Source organism: Alligator mississippiensis, chromosome 1 (assembly GCF_030867095.1).
Source record: "Alligator mississippiensis isolate rAllMis1 chromosome 1, rAllMis1, whole genome shotgun sequence".
Taxonomy (NCBI): Eukaryota; Metazoa; Chordata; order Crocodylia; family Alligatoridae; genus Alligator; species Alligator mississippiensis.
In genome coordinates, this window is record NC_081824.1 from 183,973,969 (window position 1) to 183,992,815 (window position 18,847).

Below are 18,847 nucleotides of genomic sequence, written 5' to 3' on the forward strand. Positions count from 1 at the left end.
GGAGTTGTTGGTTTAGTGTAATGCTTTCCACGTAGAAGTGCCCTGACAATGCTGCTGTTCATATGACTAGCGACAGTGAGACACTGCACCAAGGTTTGCAAAGGCACACCTTTTGGTATATATGCACTTTACTTCCTTTAAGAGAGCAATAACTAAAAAAGAATTCCCATACATTACTACCTTCAGTATGTTCAGTTGTCTGGCTAAATAAATATTCTGTTATTAGTGCAGATTATGATGTTTTCCTACAAGTTCTGAGGAAATACTGATTATGGCATATTTTCATAACTTGCAACTCAAATTAGGAATTGGTTAACATTTAAAAACAAAACAAAAAAATCCTACATAAAATTAGCCTTTTTAAATGTAATTCTATAATACTAAAAGCAGAACACTCTTTAACAGGTTACTTCCCAGATAAATTATGGGGGCTCACATACACAAAGGATACTTCTTCATATAAATTTGAAGTATTTAATTAATGCTTTTTAAAATGGATGAAATACTTTACCATGTAAGAGATGGTATTTAACACTATAAATAGGACGTTTCTGTATTAAAGAAAAAACTTGAACCTTACTCGAACTCTGTTAGCAAATACAGAGTAGTAAAAAATGAGCAGAATTTACAGTCCATCAGGATGAAATGCAGTATTAGGTTGCATACTTGTTGTGTCTTAACTTCCATACCAGATTTGATCAGTTTGGAACTCACCTTTGATTCTGGAAATCAACCTGGATTCTTGCAAAACGTACTTATTACAGTAATTAAAAAAGACTATATGCAATCCAAGTTCTGATTAACTTTACCTATATACCCTTATTAGCTTTAAATGAATTTGCACAAAGATCATTGAGGTCAACAACTCCAAAAAATGGAATTATGCTGTTGTATTTGAGGGTTAAAACCAACTCCAAATCAAATAAGGAAAGCGATGAACCAATGAATATGGAACCCATGCAATGCCATTTTTACATGGCAATCTTTTAGATTGCTACAGGCTGCAAAGGAGAGAGAAATATAGTGGGGAAAAACCCTGGCCATACCTAATTCACTCTCCCTTTAAGCATCTACTCCCTGCCACTGTGTGACACAGGATACTGGGAAAGATGGACCTATGGTCTGACCCACTAAATGTTAGTTCTTATACTCTTATGGCTGTTTAAAATACCTGCTCCAAAAATTAAAACCAGTGCTTTCATGAGGCAAAAAAGTGTGCTTAACAACTTTCAGTTTGAGCTTTAAGTAAGAGAGAGAATCTTAATACAAAACAATGGAAAATAATTTTGTTTCATTGCTTCTTAGATAGCATTGTACTTAACTGAGACTTACTGTAAAACTTAGCACAAAGTTTTATTTGGAGTGGTATAGTTCTGAACAACTGAAATCTTTTTCAATGAACTAGTTCTCTTAACATTACAGAATAGGAAAGATGTTAGAAACAAAAAGGTGAACACCTGAAAAATTTAAATGGGTACTAAGTGACCTAACTGTATGACAACCCACACTTCAAAACAGAGGAACATAAGAAATGCCACACTGGAAATGTTGCCCAGTGTGTCTTGTACCTCACAGGGGTATAGAGAGTGGATGCTAGGGTAAAGACAATTTATGTAAGGCGAACTGACCCATCTAATGCCCCTCTTCCCTTATAGCTTCTAGTATTCAGAAGAATAGGAAGTCCTAATATGGAGGTGGCTGCCTTGCAATCATGTTTAATATCCACTAAACAGGAAATAGAAGTTACCTTTCCAAACTAACTTTTAATTAGAACTTTGCTTCTTGTTCCACCCTAAATTTGACCAAGCCCCTTTTGCTTTTTCATCACTACACTAGCAACTCCTTAGTCTCAGAAATCATTGTGACAAATATTTGAAGCATTCAGATCACAGTGCCAAGACTAGTCACAATGTATTCAGGCTCCAGCACTTATTCAATTTCATGTAAATATTAAAAAAGCCCACAAAAAACAAAGCTCTATTAACCTTATTAAAAAATTACAAATGTGATCAAGCATCTTCAGTTGACTGCTGCACACGGGGCATGAGGCAGAACCAGACTCCCTACCTACAAACCACAAATCAGTAATGAGCCACTGGTACCTCTTTTTTCACCCAATATAAACAACTATATTAAAATACATTCAGCTGTGAACTAAAGCAGATTTATTCACATTTAGATAGTTTGAGGCTTCAATGGTTTCTACATCAAGGAGCAACAGAGTGCCATCTATTTAGTTATATAAAAATTACCTATTTATGAGGGATTCTCCTGTTGTCTTATGATAGAACACTGGAATTGGAACACCCCAACACCTTTGTCTTGATATACACCAAAATGTCCGCCTGTCCAGCATTTCTAGCATTCTCTTCTCTGCTGATGCAGGAACAAATTTCACTTTTTTTAACACTTCCTATGAAACAACCACAAATAGATTTATTTAGTCTTGGACAGAAATCAACAACTAAGTAAAAGGATGCTGTTCCCCTCCCAATCCATGAAGAATTACAGGCACGATTCTTTACATGTTGAAATTAACATGCTACAGACTAGTTACCACATGTAAATTTATCTGATGGATGTCACCACCACTCATATTTCTTATGTAAGTTCTTAGGACTTGTCTACACTATGGAGCTGATACAGCTATAGTTACACTGGCATAGTTATTGTAACAGCAGAGCCCCCTTGTGGATTTGTGGCATGTAATGGCAAAAGAGATATTCCTGCTGAAATAGTTGCACCAGATCCCTGAATGACATCTTTTAAGATTACAGAAGCCTTCGATGGTTGGTATAGCCATCTGCACCCTAGGGGTTCTGCCATCATAGCTATGAATTAGGTAGTGTGATCTTTTCATACTACCGACTTACTTAAGTCAATTAGCAAAATGTTGTACTGTGGACCAAACCTTTCAGTAATGTAGTTATAAAAGTTGTCATCACAGTATCTTAAAAATACTGTGCTGCTTATCGAAGGAAGGAAAACAGAATATTTTAAGAACATTTTTGTGAAGGAAGGAAGACACTGGTCCTTTCGGCCATCTTTCTATAGCTCACATTACTGCAGTATCTGGGCATCTCACAATCATTAACTCAGAGCTTTTGTCAGGCAGGGAACACTTCTCCTTATTTTACAGATATGCCCCATAAGCACTGAGGGCCAGATCTAAAAAGTATTTAGGCACCTTAACTCCCATTAATTTCAGCAAAAGTTGATATGCCTAAGTATCTTTCCAGATCTAGCTCAGAGAAACAGATGACCAGATGCTATGCCACTTTTTGTTTAAATGGCACTTAAGTGTCTAATTTTGATCCTAGTCCACCTGCTTGAGTCCCTGAAAAACTTAACACAAAAGCTGGATGTGTCCGCCTCCTCTTCCCTTGCTGCCTTGTCTTAGGACTAAGATCAATGGAAGTAGATGTATTAATGAGTTTTTAAGGCCTTGAACAGGGTGGTATAGAATTGTGCTTAGATACTAATATGCTTAAGTACCACTTAGATGCCTAAAAGGTGGAATAAGATCTGGCTCTAAGTGATTGCTCAACCATCATACAAAGTCTACTGTAGACTGAAAAAATGAACCTCCCAACTCCCATTAATTGCCCTAACTATTGAGTTATAACCTGTACCCTTAGAAGGAAAGGTGTAAGGATAATGACACAGCCCATTACAGGTATCAGATGGACAAAAATTCTATTACAAGGATTTCCATCAACAGTTCAGTTTTCGTAGACACAACGGGAGGGGGGTGAAGTTCTGGAGAAGCGCAGAGAAAGTCCATGTTAGTCAAAAACCCCATGCACCATTAACATCCCTAAACTCTCCACAAAAAGCAAACTGATGAAGCTTTATACCTGGGTGGTAGCCTTGATATTTGCTGTATTTACAAACCACTGTTTGCTGGCACGAATAATCACAGGTTTCTTAGTCCTCCAGTCATATGGATAGCTATGTACATATCTCTCCTCTTTTAATAAACTCTTTGCTGCTTGAAGCATCTGAATAACTAGGGAGAAAAATAATTGGAGTCTGATGTTAACAAAAGAAGAGTGCTGCTGCTAATTTAATTTCTTCCCTTTTCCCAGTCCTCATTTCCCATCCTCCTAGCAATGAAATGCCAATATCTTGTTCACTTTCAGCAGTTTGGTTCACATGAACCTTCAAAATATTTGAGAGACTATGCTTTAAAATAAATAAATAAATAAATAATTGGGTGAACACAAAATACTAACCAGCTTCATTTCCTTCTTCAAGTACAGCCTTGTTCTGAAGTTCAGAACCTGCAGCTTCCGTAAAAAAGCCACCTTCATCAACAAGACAAACCTAGAAACAAAAACATTTTAGCTTATGTTAATAAAATATTGACCACTATATTTAAGAATGTGAAATGGTGAACTGGAGAGGCCTATAATAGACTTCTGTCTTGGCTCAGAAAAGATGGTGGCTCTTTATATTCATGTGCTATAACACTAAATTTGACATTCCTGACTTTTGCCAACTTGCAAGCAAACTTGAAAATTCAAGAGATTTAACTTCATTTAGCTTGTAAGGATACAGCTTCACTGTTATTACACACAGGCAAAGCTTAAATACTTACCTTTCAAGAATTAAAATCGAGAGGAATTATAGAACAACAGGAATAAGTCTATCCTTACAGGAAAAAGATGATCAAGTATAAGCTGGATAACATTAGCAGTCAGCTTTAAAATATAAAATGTCCATTACAAATATTGCAAACTGATTACATGTCCTAGGATCACCTCATCCATCACCAAAACACAACTACATCTGATGAGAAAGGGGTCACTTTGTATAGAAGATGAAAATAATTCGCATTTGAAAGCTATCGATGGACATGAGGGAAGTGATACCTTCTTACACTGGAAATTTAATAACAACATTGCAAAAAAGAGACAAGATCTTTAGCAGCAACACACTGCAAGAATCTAAGCTTTAGGTTTCATTCAAAAACCTTCACTATGGCACAACTCTAATTTGGCACCGATTAAGAAGAAAAACACTCACCACTTCTATCATCAATTCTACTATCTATCACAATATTATAAGCATTAGGCTCCAGTGGTTAAAGACTGGACTGAGAGAGAGAGGATACCCTAGATTCTACTCTCAGATTTGCTAATAGCTTGATGTATGAGTCTTTGTCTAAGTTTCCCTTTTTGCAACAAAGCAAACAGAAGGAAGTCACTACAATAGTCTACTGGGCATCACTCTCTCAAGGACTAATTCAGGAGGTGATCAATGACAGCTATGTAGTAATCTGACAAGCAAGGAAAAGAAGGCAAATTATTGTTACAATACAGAGCTGTAGTTAGAAAAAAAAAAAAAAAAAAAAAATCAGATTAGTAGCCACAGAACTAAGTAACACCTGTAGAAAGCAGTAAATTTATTTCTCCTACCCAAGCTGTTCCTGAAGGAGTAAAGCCCCACTGAAAGAAATACTATAGTTACAAATTACCTATTTTGCTCATGGTTTAATGGAGACAACCCCCCCACCCAAAAAAATGCTCAACAAACCATTGTGTCTATGTTTAGAGTTCATTTGATTCAACCTCTTCCCCACCCAACCAAAGAGTACCTCATTCCATTCCTACACTGCCAAGTTTATACCACTAGATATAAGAGAGAACAATTTTCCTCCCTTACTTCATAATGTAGGACTTCATTCTTCAAATACGAAGCCTATTTATAGTAGATCCAAGTTACCCGTGAGTTAGCTGTATAATAAAGGTAGCACAGGCATTTTAAAATTTCATATACAAGTTGTAAAGTCTATGACATTTAACATTCTAGGTGTGACAAAACAGACAGGTTAAAACAAGATACAAAAAACAAACTAAACAAAACAAAACAAAATAAAAAAACAAAAGAAGTACCATGGGCAGTTGGTGGTGGGAAGCTACACTGTAATCTTCCATACCATGAGCTGGGGCTGTGTGAACTAATCCTGTTCCTTTTGCCATTGTCACATGATTTGCAGGTAATAGTGGAGAGTCTCTCCCAGGAATTGTTGGATGAGCACAAGAACCACCCTCCAAATCTATACCTGAAGAAAAAAAGAGGCGATACTGTTAGATAAGCAATTTAGGAGCACAGCTTTTATAGAACAAAAGAATCCTGATTCATCGATAAAAAAATTACAGGAATCTCCTGTTCCCCTGTCAAGGACCTAAAGGTTCTTCCCAAACCCTGCTGTTTTATAGCTATCATCCTTTCAGCAGAATACTTAAAAGCTACTCCCCACAAACAGTGACCCACAGAAAGCACTCTGCACCTCCAGGAGATGACTGCATTCCCATTTCTTGCAAACCAAGGAACCAACATAAAAGGAACCGATTTTTAACTCTAGAAACTAAAGCATAGTTTCCATAGGACCATAGGACTGCGAGCAGGTCACATTAACTTCCCAAAGACAGAAATAAAAGGAAAAGCGTATAGTACACTCACTACACAATCAACACTAAAGTATAAAGACATTAAAGAGCCAACATCTTCCCCATACCCAGAAAATGAAATAAACTAAATGATCAAAATTTAAACAATAATGCTACTCACCCCAAAGTACAAGCCCTTACTGAATCCCTCCCCCCATAGAAGCCTGGAACAGCAAATTCATAACTATGTCAGACAGCAAGAAGCTCAACAAATTCAGGCTACAGGAAAGAAAAAAAACAAGTTCCCAAACTGAGGTTCCTGCCAAGAGATTCTAATCATCTTGGCTTGAGTCAATTGTTACAGGTCACATACAAACCAGTGACTCTGGAAATGGAGTAAGCTACCTACCTTACATTTACTGCAGCCTAAGTGCACTGCACTAAGAATTAGCATGTAGCCAAGTTGTAAGCTTACAGCATACATATCAGTTACCCTGCACTACCTTCCTCATGTAGACAAACAGTTTGCAATCTGAGCCAGAAATCACCTAGGATCATCAGCACTGATCATGAATGCATGTTAACATAACTGTCACTCCCAACACCTCTGATGTCACTGCACTAAGTATGTCAACACCTCACACGGGAATTCTGCAGCGAGGTAGGTAGTCTAGTATACCAATGGGAATCCTACTTTAATTTCACCTGGGACTCAAGATTGACAAACTGCACTTGATCTAATTTTGGGTTCAGAAGCTACCCAAATTTCAGGATAAAAAAAACCGAAACAAAACAAAACAGCACAATCAAGCTGAGTTATTTTCCTAGCTCCCCTTCTCATCTGTATTGTACAATATATTCTGAGTATATTCCACATGCTTATTCACATTTTATAAATGTGGCAACTAGCTTCTATAAGCATTTTGAAATCTGTCCAAGAATTCTAGCTGTTCTTACCACCCTTAACCAGTCACTAGGATGAATCCCAATTACCTGGTCTTCATGTTATTTAAGTTTACCTCATCTTTGTATTATTTAAGCTAATATTATATGAGCATAGGTCCAAAGTTTAAAGCAAAGCAAACAAAATGCTTTTAGAATCATAGAAAGTTAGGGTTGGAAGGGACCTCAGAAAGTCATCTAGGCCAACCCCCTGCTCAAAGCAGGACCATCCCTAACAAAGCTTTGTCTAGCCAGGTTTTGAAAACCCCCATGGATGAAGCTTCCATCACCTTTTTGGGTAACCTGTTCTAATGTTTTACCACCCTCCTAGTGAGAAAGTTCTTCCTAATCTCCAACCTAAACTTCCCTTGCTGCAACTTGGACCATTGCTTCCTTGTTCTGTCATCTGCCACCACTGAGAACAGTCTAGCTCCATCCTCTTTTGAACGCCCCTTCAGGTAGTTGAAGACTGCTATTAAGTTTCCTCTTCTCTAGACTAAGTAAGCCCATTCCCCTGAGTCTTTCCTCATAAGCTGTCCCCCAGCCCCCCCACCATTTTTGTCACCCTCTGCTGGACTCTCTACAATTTGTCCGCACTTTTTTGCAGTGAGGGGCCCAGAACTGAACACAGTACTCCAGATTTGGCCTCACCAATACTGAATAGAGGGGAATAATCACTTCCCTTGACCTACTGACAACATTTTATATCAACATTTTAATAAGTAGTAGAGGTGCACTGATACATCGGTCCGACATTGGATCAGCACTGATATAAAGAAAATTGGTGGCATCAGAAATCAGCCTAATGTGGCCGATAAATGCCTGTACGTGTGCAGCTGCAGCACAGCATGCAGGCAGTGAGGAGCACAGTCTGGCAGCTTGGAGAACTGTGTGCAGCTGGTAAGTCTGTTGTGGTGGGCAGGGGGAGGCAGATCAACATCCCTGTGGTGAGGGAAGGAGTGGGGCTGGGGTAGGTGCTGCCCAGCCAGGGCAGGGTGGAGCCCAGGACAGAGCTGCAGCTTATCCGGGCAGTGCAAGGGGGGGGAGGGGGCGGCATGTGCTCTTAGATCTGTGTGGGGGAGGAGAGGGGAGGGGAGGGGAGGAGAGGGGCAGGGTAGGCTGCAGCTGCAGGCTGGGGACAGGGCTGCACCGGGCTCTTCCCAGCATGTGGGGGACAGGGAAGGGAAGGGGTTGGGGCTGCACTCAGGGCAGGCGGTGGTGGTGTTGGGAAGGGGGTTATGGGGGGGTGGGCATGGTAAATTTTGGGGTGGGTGCAGCTCCCCTTGTAGCCCCTCTCCCAGTGCCACCACCCAACCCAAGCACAGCCTGGCCTAGCCCCCACCAGAAGAGGCCAGTGCAGCCCCAGCCCACAGCTGCAGCCTGCCCTGTCCCATCTCGTGCAGATCCAGGGGCACATGTCCCCCCCCCCATGCCTTCCTGGGGTGTGTGCAGCAGTGGGAGATGCCTCCTACCCTGTGACCCCTGGATGAGCTGTAGCTCTGCCCCATGCTCTGCTCCAGCCCCTCCCTCAACACGGGGGGTGTTGGTCTGCACCCCCACCCCATGTCCCTTCCCTTCCCCCTCCCCTCCCACCACAGACTTATGGCTGCATGCAGCTGTATCAGAAATCGGATCAGTATTAGCCAGTATGCCTCCTTAAAAAAAAAAAATAGGCTATCGGTATCGGCTCCCAAAATCTCTATTGGTGCACCCCAATAAATAGTCTACAACATGTTCTATAACACACTAATATTCAGACTATCCCTAAGCTCTTGCCTTTGAATGTTGAAATAACTTCAACCTGCATGTCCAAGATGGCAGCCAGAGATTCAACTCTATCTGCAACCAGGATATAACATTCACCGGTATTTGTACATTTCACAACAGAATACCTAAGACACAAAGGCATTAAATGTGTTAATACTCCATCAGGGGGAAAAAAGGTCAGCATCATAACGTTAATTTTTTTTTTTTTTAAACGTTTTCTACTTTTACGTTCTTTCAATGTTATCCTTAACACAATTCCTACAATTGTTTTACTTTTAAATCTCCAAATGAATACAAGAATTAATTTAAGATCAAGCTCTAAGCTAACGAAATATTGCTAAAACAGTAACTTTATTTTTAACTCTTTTGCAATACAAAAACCCCCTGCAATCAATTATTAAAAATTAAAAATATGATTAATACATCTGAAATGTTGATTACTTCAGCCATGCTATGAAGAATGTTTAATTGCAATGTTGCAGATGGAAACTAATAAAAATAGAATCAAATTCACAAGAACAACAGATTTAAAAATATTTAATACATACTCTGAATTTGGTATATAACAAACAGCTTGATTGGCTGGAACTGTCCAGGGCTGAGTGGTCCAGACAAGCAAACTAACCTTGGATAATCCATCTAGAAAATACAAATAAAGAGTACATTATTTTATTATAAAAGCCAAAGCTATTACAGTCTTATGAATGAAAAAAAAAAATACAATATCATACCCATCACAGAGGCTAGTTTAGGAGGAGATTTCAACAATGGAAATTTGATATATACAGAACGACTGATGTGCTGCTCATTGTACTCAAGTTCACCTTCAGCCAAGGCTGTACTAGGTAAAGATCAAACATAGGTTAAAAAGCAACCATATGAAATGTATCAGTCGCTTTACTTATACAAACAAAATAAAATGGTATGTGGATTCTTACTTTGCTGAAGGAGACCAAAACACAGGTTTGTAGTCTTGATAAATATAATCCTAAGGGGAAGGAGGGAAAGAGAAACAGACTTCACTGGATTGAAAGTATAATTTGTGACTTTAGATACAGTTAACAAACAAAGAGCTAGCATACCTTCTCATACATTTTTTGAAAGATACCTAGTTGTTTGGCTTCGTATTTCCCATCAAATGTGTAGTAGCAATTGGCCCAATCTGCCATTATGCCCCAGCGGATGAAGGCGGATTTCTGTTTCTCAATTGCCCTTTCTGCAAATTTTCTGGCTGAAGAGAAAGAATGGATTAAAAAAAACCCAAACAAACAAAAAAAACCCCAACAACACTGTACTTTTAAAATTCATTTGATCAAGTTAATCAAATTTTAAACCAAGCTAGTAGGTCATTTATTAAAAGAAGGATAAATCTCAACTGAGGAAAAATAATTGTAGAACTGTCCTCTACTAACTGAATCATATAAAATATAATCTTTGCAACTAAGTCATCTATCCAAGTAAATGGTTAGTTTTTAAAGCCAATTTCAGCAGAAGTGTAGGTTGTATCCTAAAGATATCAGATTCACCCAAAGAACCTTGTCTGCCTAATTCCAGCAGGATGCTTTCTCTGGTAAGAATAGGGATATGGCATACATTCATAAAGAACTTAAATTAACTTTTCAAAAAGGAAAAAGGGCTTAAACTGCATTTTAGTTATAAAGGCAGCCTTCCAAATGTAAACTAAAAAAAGGTGTACTGCTGCTGCTCCTAACTTTTCCAAGCAACTTGAAATCAACATTAATTAGTTTACCAGATGCTTTTCGTAACAAGAGTGGCTTGAAATGTTCATTTCAAATAACTTTTCAAGTGACAGTTGATGCTGCTTATTGTATAAAAAAAAAAAATTAGAGATTTTTCCCCCCAATATTATTTGACTAGCTGCATGCAGTACTCGGAGAACAGCAGTGAAATAATCTAGAATCATGTAATGACATACTTTGGCAGGGAAAAGTAATGGTCAAGATTTATATCAGGGTTTGGAGAGGAGGCAGAAGAGGAATCAGACAAGGAGGAGGAAAAAATAGAGGTTGAGGTATAGAGCTGTGTGATGACAGTAGTTAAAAGGCTCTGATAACAGAAGAAGAAACAAAGTAATTGTTTGTTTCAGAAGAGATAATGGGATAGCTGATATCTACTGCCTAGAGCAAGGGAGGGCAATTATTTTGCCTGGGGGGGCATTTGATTTCTGGAGAGCTGTCGAGGGCGACGCACAAAATTTTTCAGAAGATATCATTTTAACAAATTATAGATTAAAAACAAACAAATCATACTTTAAAAACTAAAAAAAAAAATCAAACATCTACAATATTTAAAAAAAAATAAATAATAATGTTGTCCCAATTTGAGTAGTGTATGTAGAGGAAGCCCTCTGCCCCCCACATCCACATCCATATGCCCAGCCCACCCCTCACCCCACACACAATATACAAGAATAAGACTTTTTATTTTGAGTTGTTATGCTAGGTCTCAGGAGCTGACTGGGGGGAGAAAGGGAGAGGGCAGGGGTTGCATGCAGCAGATCTTGCCCAGGCAGTGCTGTGAAGGTGTGATCCATCCCCCCAGCCCTAATCCAGCCTGCAGCTGCTCCTACAGCACTCCACATGGGGACAAGCCTTGACCACTCCCACCCAAGGCAATCCGAGCTATACTCTCACCGACACCTGCCGAACAGCCAGCATGAGCAGCTTCATGGCAAAGCTGTTGATGCAGCTGCCCAGATGGGCGTACTCCAGTGGCTCATCCTCCTGCGCCACTCCAGGCAACACAGGTAGTGCGGGGAAGTCATGGAAATGTGTGTTGGGTAGCAGATGCCCAGCCAGGTGGGGGCAAAGCTGGTTCCTGTCTCACCACGTGGAGCTCCAGCTCCTGGCTGCCTTCCACCCACTCTACCCACCTGGCTGATGAGCAGCCACATGGGGATGGCCAAGTGGGTGGAAGAAGACTGGGAGCCGGGGAATCAAGGCCCGCACAGTGAGGGAGGGAGTGGGGCTGGGGCAGATGCTGCCCAGCTGGGGCAGGGCGCAGGACAGAGCTGCAGGGGGGAGGAGGAGGTGGCTCTTACTGCTGCGCACATCCCAGGAAGCCACAGCCCCTCTCTGTAGCCCCCCCGTCCTGAGCACAGCCCAGCTCAGCCCCCCACCATGAAGAGCCTGGTTCAGCCCCAACCCCAGACCACAGAGGCAGCCCGCCCTCACCTCGCATGGAGATCCAGGGGCACAAGCCCCCCCATACTTTCCTGGAGTGTGTGCAGCGGTGAAAGCACCCCTGCCCCAGACAAGCTGCTCGCGGTTCTGTCCTGTGCCCCATCCCAGCTGTGCAGCACCCATCCCTGCCCCAGCCCCACTCCATCCCTTGCCATGGGGGCCTCGATCTCCACCTCTCATGCCCCTTCCCTCTCCCCACTCCTTCCCCCAACAGACTTACCAGCCAACACTGCTCTCCAAGCCACCAGGCTATGCTCCTGGCCACATGCATGCTGTGGCCGCACGCATGCATGGGGCATTTAAAAATTGGCCACATCAGGCAAAAAAAGCCAACTGCCAATTCTGTCAATTTTCCCTATATGGTTGCCAATCCAATATGGGAACTATCAGTGCACCTCTAGGTCTAAATATGCATAGTTTTTGAAAAAAATCAATGGTAAAATCACACAACTCAGACTTTAGTGAGTTTAGTAAATAGACTGCCCAAGCACACTGCTTATACACCTTGATTGTCATGGTTCCTTCTATTATCCACTTTCACATCAAACTTTGGTTTCTTAGCAAGTAAGAAAACTATGTATCAAATCAAGTAACTATGGTTTTCATAACTTTTCTTCTTATGCATACAAACTAAAATTTGCAAAAAACAAGCCTCTAAAGATGTGAACCTATATTGAAAATCCAGCCCTAGAGTCAAAACTCTCAGAAAACATCATTGTAACAGGGGGCCTACTTAGGCCAATCTCCAGGGCCCGCCCATCTGTTCTTGGGCCAACCATCTGCCTTCTCGTCCGCCATGCCTTGATGTTAATTGATTAATTAATTGATGTCAATTAAGCGGGAGGCTACCCATTTGCCCCGATGCCAGGGGGCGCTCTCTGCGGCTCCTTTCCTTCCCTATACCACAGCCCAAGCCTCGCAGATGGCGTCTTGATGTTCACATAATCACTGGCCCCAACACTGGGCCCCAGAATCCTCCTAACAAGACCCTTCCATGATCCCTCCATTCAGGCGGCCTCTCTGCCTTCATTCAGGCTACCTAGCGCCCCCAAAACTATTTTCCCCTCTCAGGTGCGGTGCCCTCAGGACCCCTGGCTACCAGCCCTGGCCCACCTCCAGGCCAGTCGGGACCCCAGGCCCCCAGCTCTTGGGCATCCCTCGCAGTGGGCCCCTGGCCCTTTTGACCGTCCTGGTCCTGGCCCCAGCATGGGCCAGTCGAGGGTACTCTCTTGTTCAGGTTGGGTCTCTAGCCCTCACTCTCTCCAGGGGTCGGTCCTCTGGGCCCTTCACACAAACACAGGGGTTACCCACCTGGTGGTGGGGGCCAGGGGTTAAGGCGCCCCGACCCGCCTTTCACCAGGGTGGTAACTGGCCTTGCATTTCCTGGGGGCTCCCACACCACTGGGAGCCCCACCAGGCCACCCACTCCCAGCAGGATGCAGTTTTAGGTCATGCCCAGGACCAGGAGCCTCCTTACCATCCCCTACAGCTCCTCCCTTACCTCCAGATGATCTCAGCAGCCCTGCGGCCAGGCAACATTATTGCCTGGCCTCCAGCAACCGAACTGCCCTGTTTACAAACAGCCCCTGACTCAAAATGGCTGCCCTCATCAGGCACCTGGTGGCTGCCAGCACCCGGCCCTTAAAGTGGCAGGCACACACCGTGCCCTGTCACAATCATCAAAAAAGTTTTGTAGAATTATTAAGGAGTATGTGGGAGGAAAGAAGAGATTGCTCCTGATCAACAAAGGGAAAAACAGTTTAATTTTCAAAGGCATTCTCTTTTTCTAGGCCCTGATTGAATATACTAACTCTGCCTAGATTTAGAACAAACAAGCAAAAACAAGTTGAGCCATTTAATGCTGTTATAAAATGAGCCTATGTAAGAGTAGATGTCCATCAAGTTCCTTTTTTGATGTCTATTTGATTTTAGGTTTAAACAGGCTTACATTTGATTAACCCACTTCACAAGCTTAGATGATGTACTTGGCAGACTGAGGATATAGCTACACAGCACAACACAGTTACACGTGCAGATAAAGAGCCTACCTTGGGTATAAGAAGCAGTGTAGCTAAATTAATATAGCTGTTTGCTCAAGCTAATTAGTTTAGCAGAGAAGTGAGATATACCGTATTTACTCAAATTTAAGATGACTCCTCAATAATTAGATTCTATACATGGAAAATTTATAAATGTGTTATAATTTCCCAGGTATAGAATCTAATTACGGGAAAGTTGCCTTGAATTCATGTCTCCTCCCCAAAAGGAAAGCAGTAGCTGGAGGGGGTAAGTGGCTGGGGGGGGAAGGGGTGGCAGTCAGCCTCTTTGCCCCTGGCCCCCTAACTACTTCCCCCTGCAGCCATCCTGCCGACCCTGCCACCTGCACCCTCCCACCCCAGCTCTCTACAGCCTCTGCCCCTCCCTCCCTACTCCCCCAGCCAGGAATCCAGCCTGAACTGGAACCAAGCTGAGCCTGACAGTAAAGTGGGAGAAGGGGGCAGAAGCTGCAGAAGGCAAACAGAGGGAGTGGGGGCGGGGGAGAAGGGCAGGAGAGTGCTGTGGGAATGCCTCTGGCCCCATCCCAGACTCAGGCATGCTTTGTATATGAACCTAAAATGAGGGTCATTTCCCCTCCCCCCCCACCATGTTGACTGGGGTGAACCTTATCTTGTATCTGAGTAAATGCACTATCTACATTAATGCAGCACTTTGCGCAAACTTTGCTGCACCCTGCAACCAAAGTTAGCTTGTTCAGATTAGCCCAGTTATTTCTACACGGCACTGCAATATGCTGCAGACATTCCCCCAAATGTGGTATTCACTTACAGGGTATGTGGTATGCAATGAAAAAAGACATGCTCTTTGTTTTGGGGAAGGCAGAATGAAGAAATTAAGATTTTTCTGGAGTTTCAACTGATTGAGCAGGGACAGAGCCCAATCTTCAATTCACTCACTCAGTGAGCCATTAAGCCAATTGATTCCCTCAGTTGCCTAAATAGAAATGCCACTACTGCTGTGAACAGGAATCAAAGTGGAGTGCTTCTATTCCAGGGGCAGGCAATTATTTTGGGCAGAGGGTTGCTTACTGAGTTTTGGCAAGCCATCAAGGGCTGCATGACAGGCAGCCCAGGGCAGATTATTAATTTTCTCAATTTTTTCGGAATGGCCTGGCAGGCCATATCTGGTCCCAGGGCCACATTTTTCCCACCCCTGTTCTATTCCAAGCAGAAAAATCAGCTTCTCTGCTTAACACATGCATCTCAATTTTGGGGGGCTCATTTTCTGGAGGAAAAAAAAGTGGTATATGCAAGTAAATATGTTATGTTCCCAACAAATTTCAGTGTCTTGTACCCAAAATAAAAAGCAAAGAAAGATAACCAAATACAGTAAGATTCAAAAATATCTTACAAAGCACATTATGCAAGCCAAACTTTTCTTTTAATAAAATAATATTACAAAGATATTTTACCTTTTTGCCTTATTTCCATGGCAGAAAGATCTTGAACTTGGAGTTCTGACAAAGCTTTCATTTTGATAGGCAACCCATGACAATCCCAGCCTGGTACATAATGCACCTTGTAGCCTCTCATCATATGGAACCGATTAGTAATGTCTTTCAAAATCTGGAAATGTGCAAGTTCATATGTGATTTTTAATGCTATTCTTACCACTACCCCCCACAAGATAAGCACATATTACGGAATGGCCCCTCTTGTTTTGAAGACCTCTGCTATACCAAGCAAGCTGGGCGTGTTATAAAGCTTCTACCTCCATTCTGGTCTCTTTTTGTATTTGATTTAGTTTTAAAAGAGGATACTCATTACCGTCTTTTGAAAATGAACATCCAAGTTTAGCACAACTGAAAGCTGCAATTGTAACTTTATAGTTAACACTGTACAGAGTGGAATATTGCACTTAGTATGGAGTAGAACAGATTCTACTGTTGCGTTCCATGGGAACAACAGGTCCTGGCCAGCATCCAATACCCCTCCTCAATGTGACTAATTCTCTGATGGAATTTGGAGGCCACATTTTTTTTTTTACAAAACTGTAGGACAGATTTCATCCTCTTTTGCTCTTGGTACAATATGCAACATTGTCATCCCTAGATTCTTATCTAAATATACAAATATAATTGTGGTATTGTGTTGAACATAAATTTTGTATTAAAAATCATCATTCTTTTTTCAGTTGAATCCAGGTACCTCCATGTCAAGCTACAACAGGTTGCTTTGAAGGTGTACAGACAAAATGTAGCACCCTGTGCAATATTAAGACAGAAAAGCCATGAAGGCATGCCAGGTAAAATACTACAGCAGAAGAGATGAAAGGTCCCTGGATCTACCTGCTAATTTGGCTAACGTGATGAAAGTACAGTAAAAGCTGTATTAACTGGCATTTTACTAACCAGAATACTCTATTAACCAGAATTTCCAATATCCCCCAATACAAATCCTCACTTTGCCAAGTCTATCCAGCATGCGCATGAAGTATTTCTGTTGTTTAAATTAGTTAGTGATGATGCCAATAGAGGAGCTGCCAGGAGGCCCTTCTAGTTGATATCTGCATAGGTAGAGGGAGGGAAAAAAAATGGGGGGGGGAGGGGGGAAGGGAAGGGATCTGTGCAGGGCAGGGCGGGCTGCTGTTGTGGGCCAGGGCAGTGCCGGGCTCTTCCTAGTGGGGGTGGCCACGCTGCATTCCCAACTTCCTTGATAGGTATAACTCTCAGATAACCTGAATTTTTAGATAACTGGCACCCCCCCTTACCCCACTCATGCCAGATAAAATTTTTACTGTACATCAGTTTCTATAGCCAATGACACACAAAGGAGCCACCACCAGAACTGGCTCCCTTTGATTCCCCACAACTGACCAGATCTCCATTTACAGTTGGGTCAAGTGGAACTGGCCTGCATAAGTCTGGAGCAAGAGTCAAACTCTCAGCTCTGCAGTTAAAGCAAGACCCCTTAAAGCACCCTATTACCACACATTAATTAGTGGCGTATCATGCCAGAGAACAGAAGAGACCTTTCAGAAAAAAAAAAACTGCCTATGTGCTATTGTATCATACTTCTGAAGTCACTATATAACATACAGCATCTATACCCATATATGCATCTATATACATCTATATGCAATGTACTATACAGATGTACACGATATAGATGTACCTTATGTCTTTCACAGCATAATAAGAGAAGCGCACGTTACACAAGAATGAGGATGAATCCACAGTTAAACAATAAGACACAGAAAGCAGCATGCATTGCTCCTTGTCATTTCTGTTTATACTGGATATGCTAATCAGTAAAACAGAAATGTATACTAGCATCCTCTTATTAAGTACTACACCCTATAAACTTCAACTGACTTCAGACAAACTGAGAGAATACAGCACCTTGCAGGAGATGCGTAATACTTTAAACCTACTATCATAAAATTATATTTACTTTATTCAATGCATGACCAACATGAGGGTCTCCATTGGCATATGGTGGTCCATCATGAAGACAAAATTCCTTCTTCGTTTTCCTTTGCCTTTGCCATGAATATAATTCTGAAAAGCCACATTTCTGTGAAAACAATGTGAAAAACATTTAAATCATTATATAATTGTGTCCTAGCATTTACAATTCAATTTTGAGTTAAAAAATAACTCCATAAAGAGAAGACTTCCTTTTTTTCCTCAGGCTTGTCACTTCTCCACTACTGAACAAATACCAATAATACTGACCTACTTCTCTGACATTAAATGGGATATTTATTTGGCCAAATTCATTCTTCTGTCACTAAAATCAAGGATACATCTGGGGTAAATATGTTCTCATCCCATGCTCATAAATAAATTAAGAGGCTGTGACATAGATGTTTACACAGTCTGGTGGGTGGCAAGTTGGCTTAGTGGTCGCACCCAGAGAGTGGTAGTAGATGGGTTGGTATTGACCTGGAAGCATGTGGGTAGTGGGGTCCCACAGGGTTCAGTCCTGGGACCTGTACTCTTCAATATCTTCATCAGTGACTTGGATGTGGGTGTGAAGTGTACTCTGTCCAAGTTTGCCGATGATACTAAATTGTGGGGTGAGGTGCACACTTCAGAGGGTAGAGAACGATTGCAGGCAGACCTGGATAGGTTAGAAAAGTGGGCAGTACACAATAGGATGCAGTACAACAAGGACAAATGCAGAGTGCTGCACCTAGGGCACAAAAATATCCAGCACACCTAGTGGCTAGGAAATGACCTTCTCAGCAGCACAGAAGCAGAAAGGGATCTCAGAGTCATGGCGGACTCCAAGATGAACGAGTCGTCAGTGACTAAATCATCAGCAAAACTAACCACACTTTACCATGCATCTGCTGATGCATGACAAATAGAACCAAAGAGGTGATACTTCCCTTCTTTGTGGCACTTGGCCAGACCGCAGTTGGAGTACTGCATCCAGTTTTGGCCACCATACTTCAAGAAGGATGTTGACAGACTTGAGAGACTCCAGAGGACCACTCATATGGTTCGGGGCTTACAGGACAAGCCCTATGAGGAGA

The 18,847-nt window shown here is 41.8% G+C and overlaps 1 protein-coding gene across 1 annotated transcript in view; it reads right to left on the bottom strand.

The window, feature by feature from the left end:
* Window positions 1-18,847, bottom strand: part of IARS2 (isoleucyl-tRNA synthetase 2, mitochondrial) — a 61,251-nt gene that overhangs the window by 37,766 nt on the left and 4,638 nt on the right. The window contains exons 2-12 of the mRNA XM_006272911.4: window positions 17,758-17,880; window positions 15,777-15,930; window positions 10,187-10,335; window positions 10,043-10,092; window positions 9,836-9,945; window positions 9,653-9,743; window positions 9,114-9,229; window positions 5,898-6,067; window positions 4,236-4,326; window positions 3,858-4,009; window positions 2,253-2,413 (exon numbers count right to left, since the gene is read on the bottom strand). Coding sequence (XP_006272973.2) covers window positions 2,253-2,413; window positions 3,858-4,009; window positions 4,236-4,326; window positions 5,898-6,067; window positions 9,114-9,229; window positions 9,653-9,743; window positions 9,836-9,945; window positions 10,043-10,092; window positions 10,187-10,335; window positions 15,777-15,930; window positions 17,758-17,880 — 1,367 coding nt within the window. The remainder of the gene's footprint in view (window positions 1-2,252; window positions 2,414-3,857; window positions 4,010-4,235; window positions 4,327-5,897; window positions 6,068-9,113; window positions 9,230-9,652; window positions 9,744-9,835; window positions 9,946-10,042; window positions 10,093-10,186; window positions 10,336-15,776; window positions 15,931-17,757; window positions 17,881-18,847) is intronic.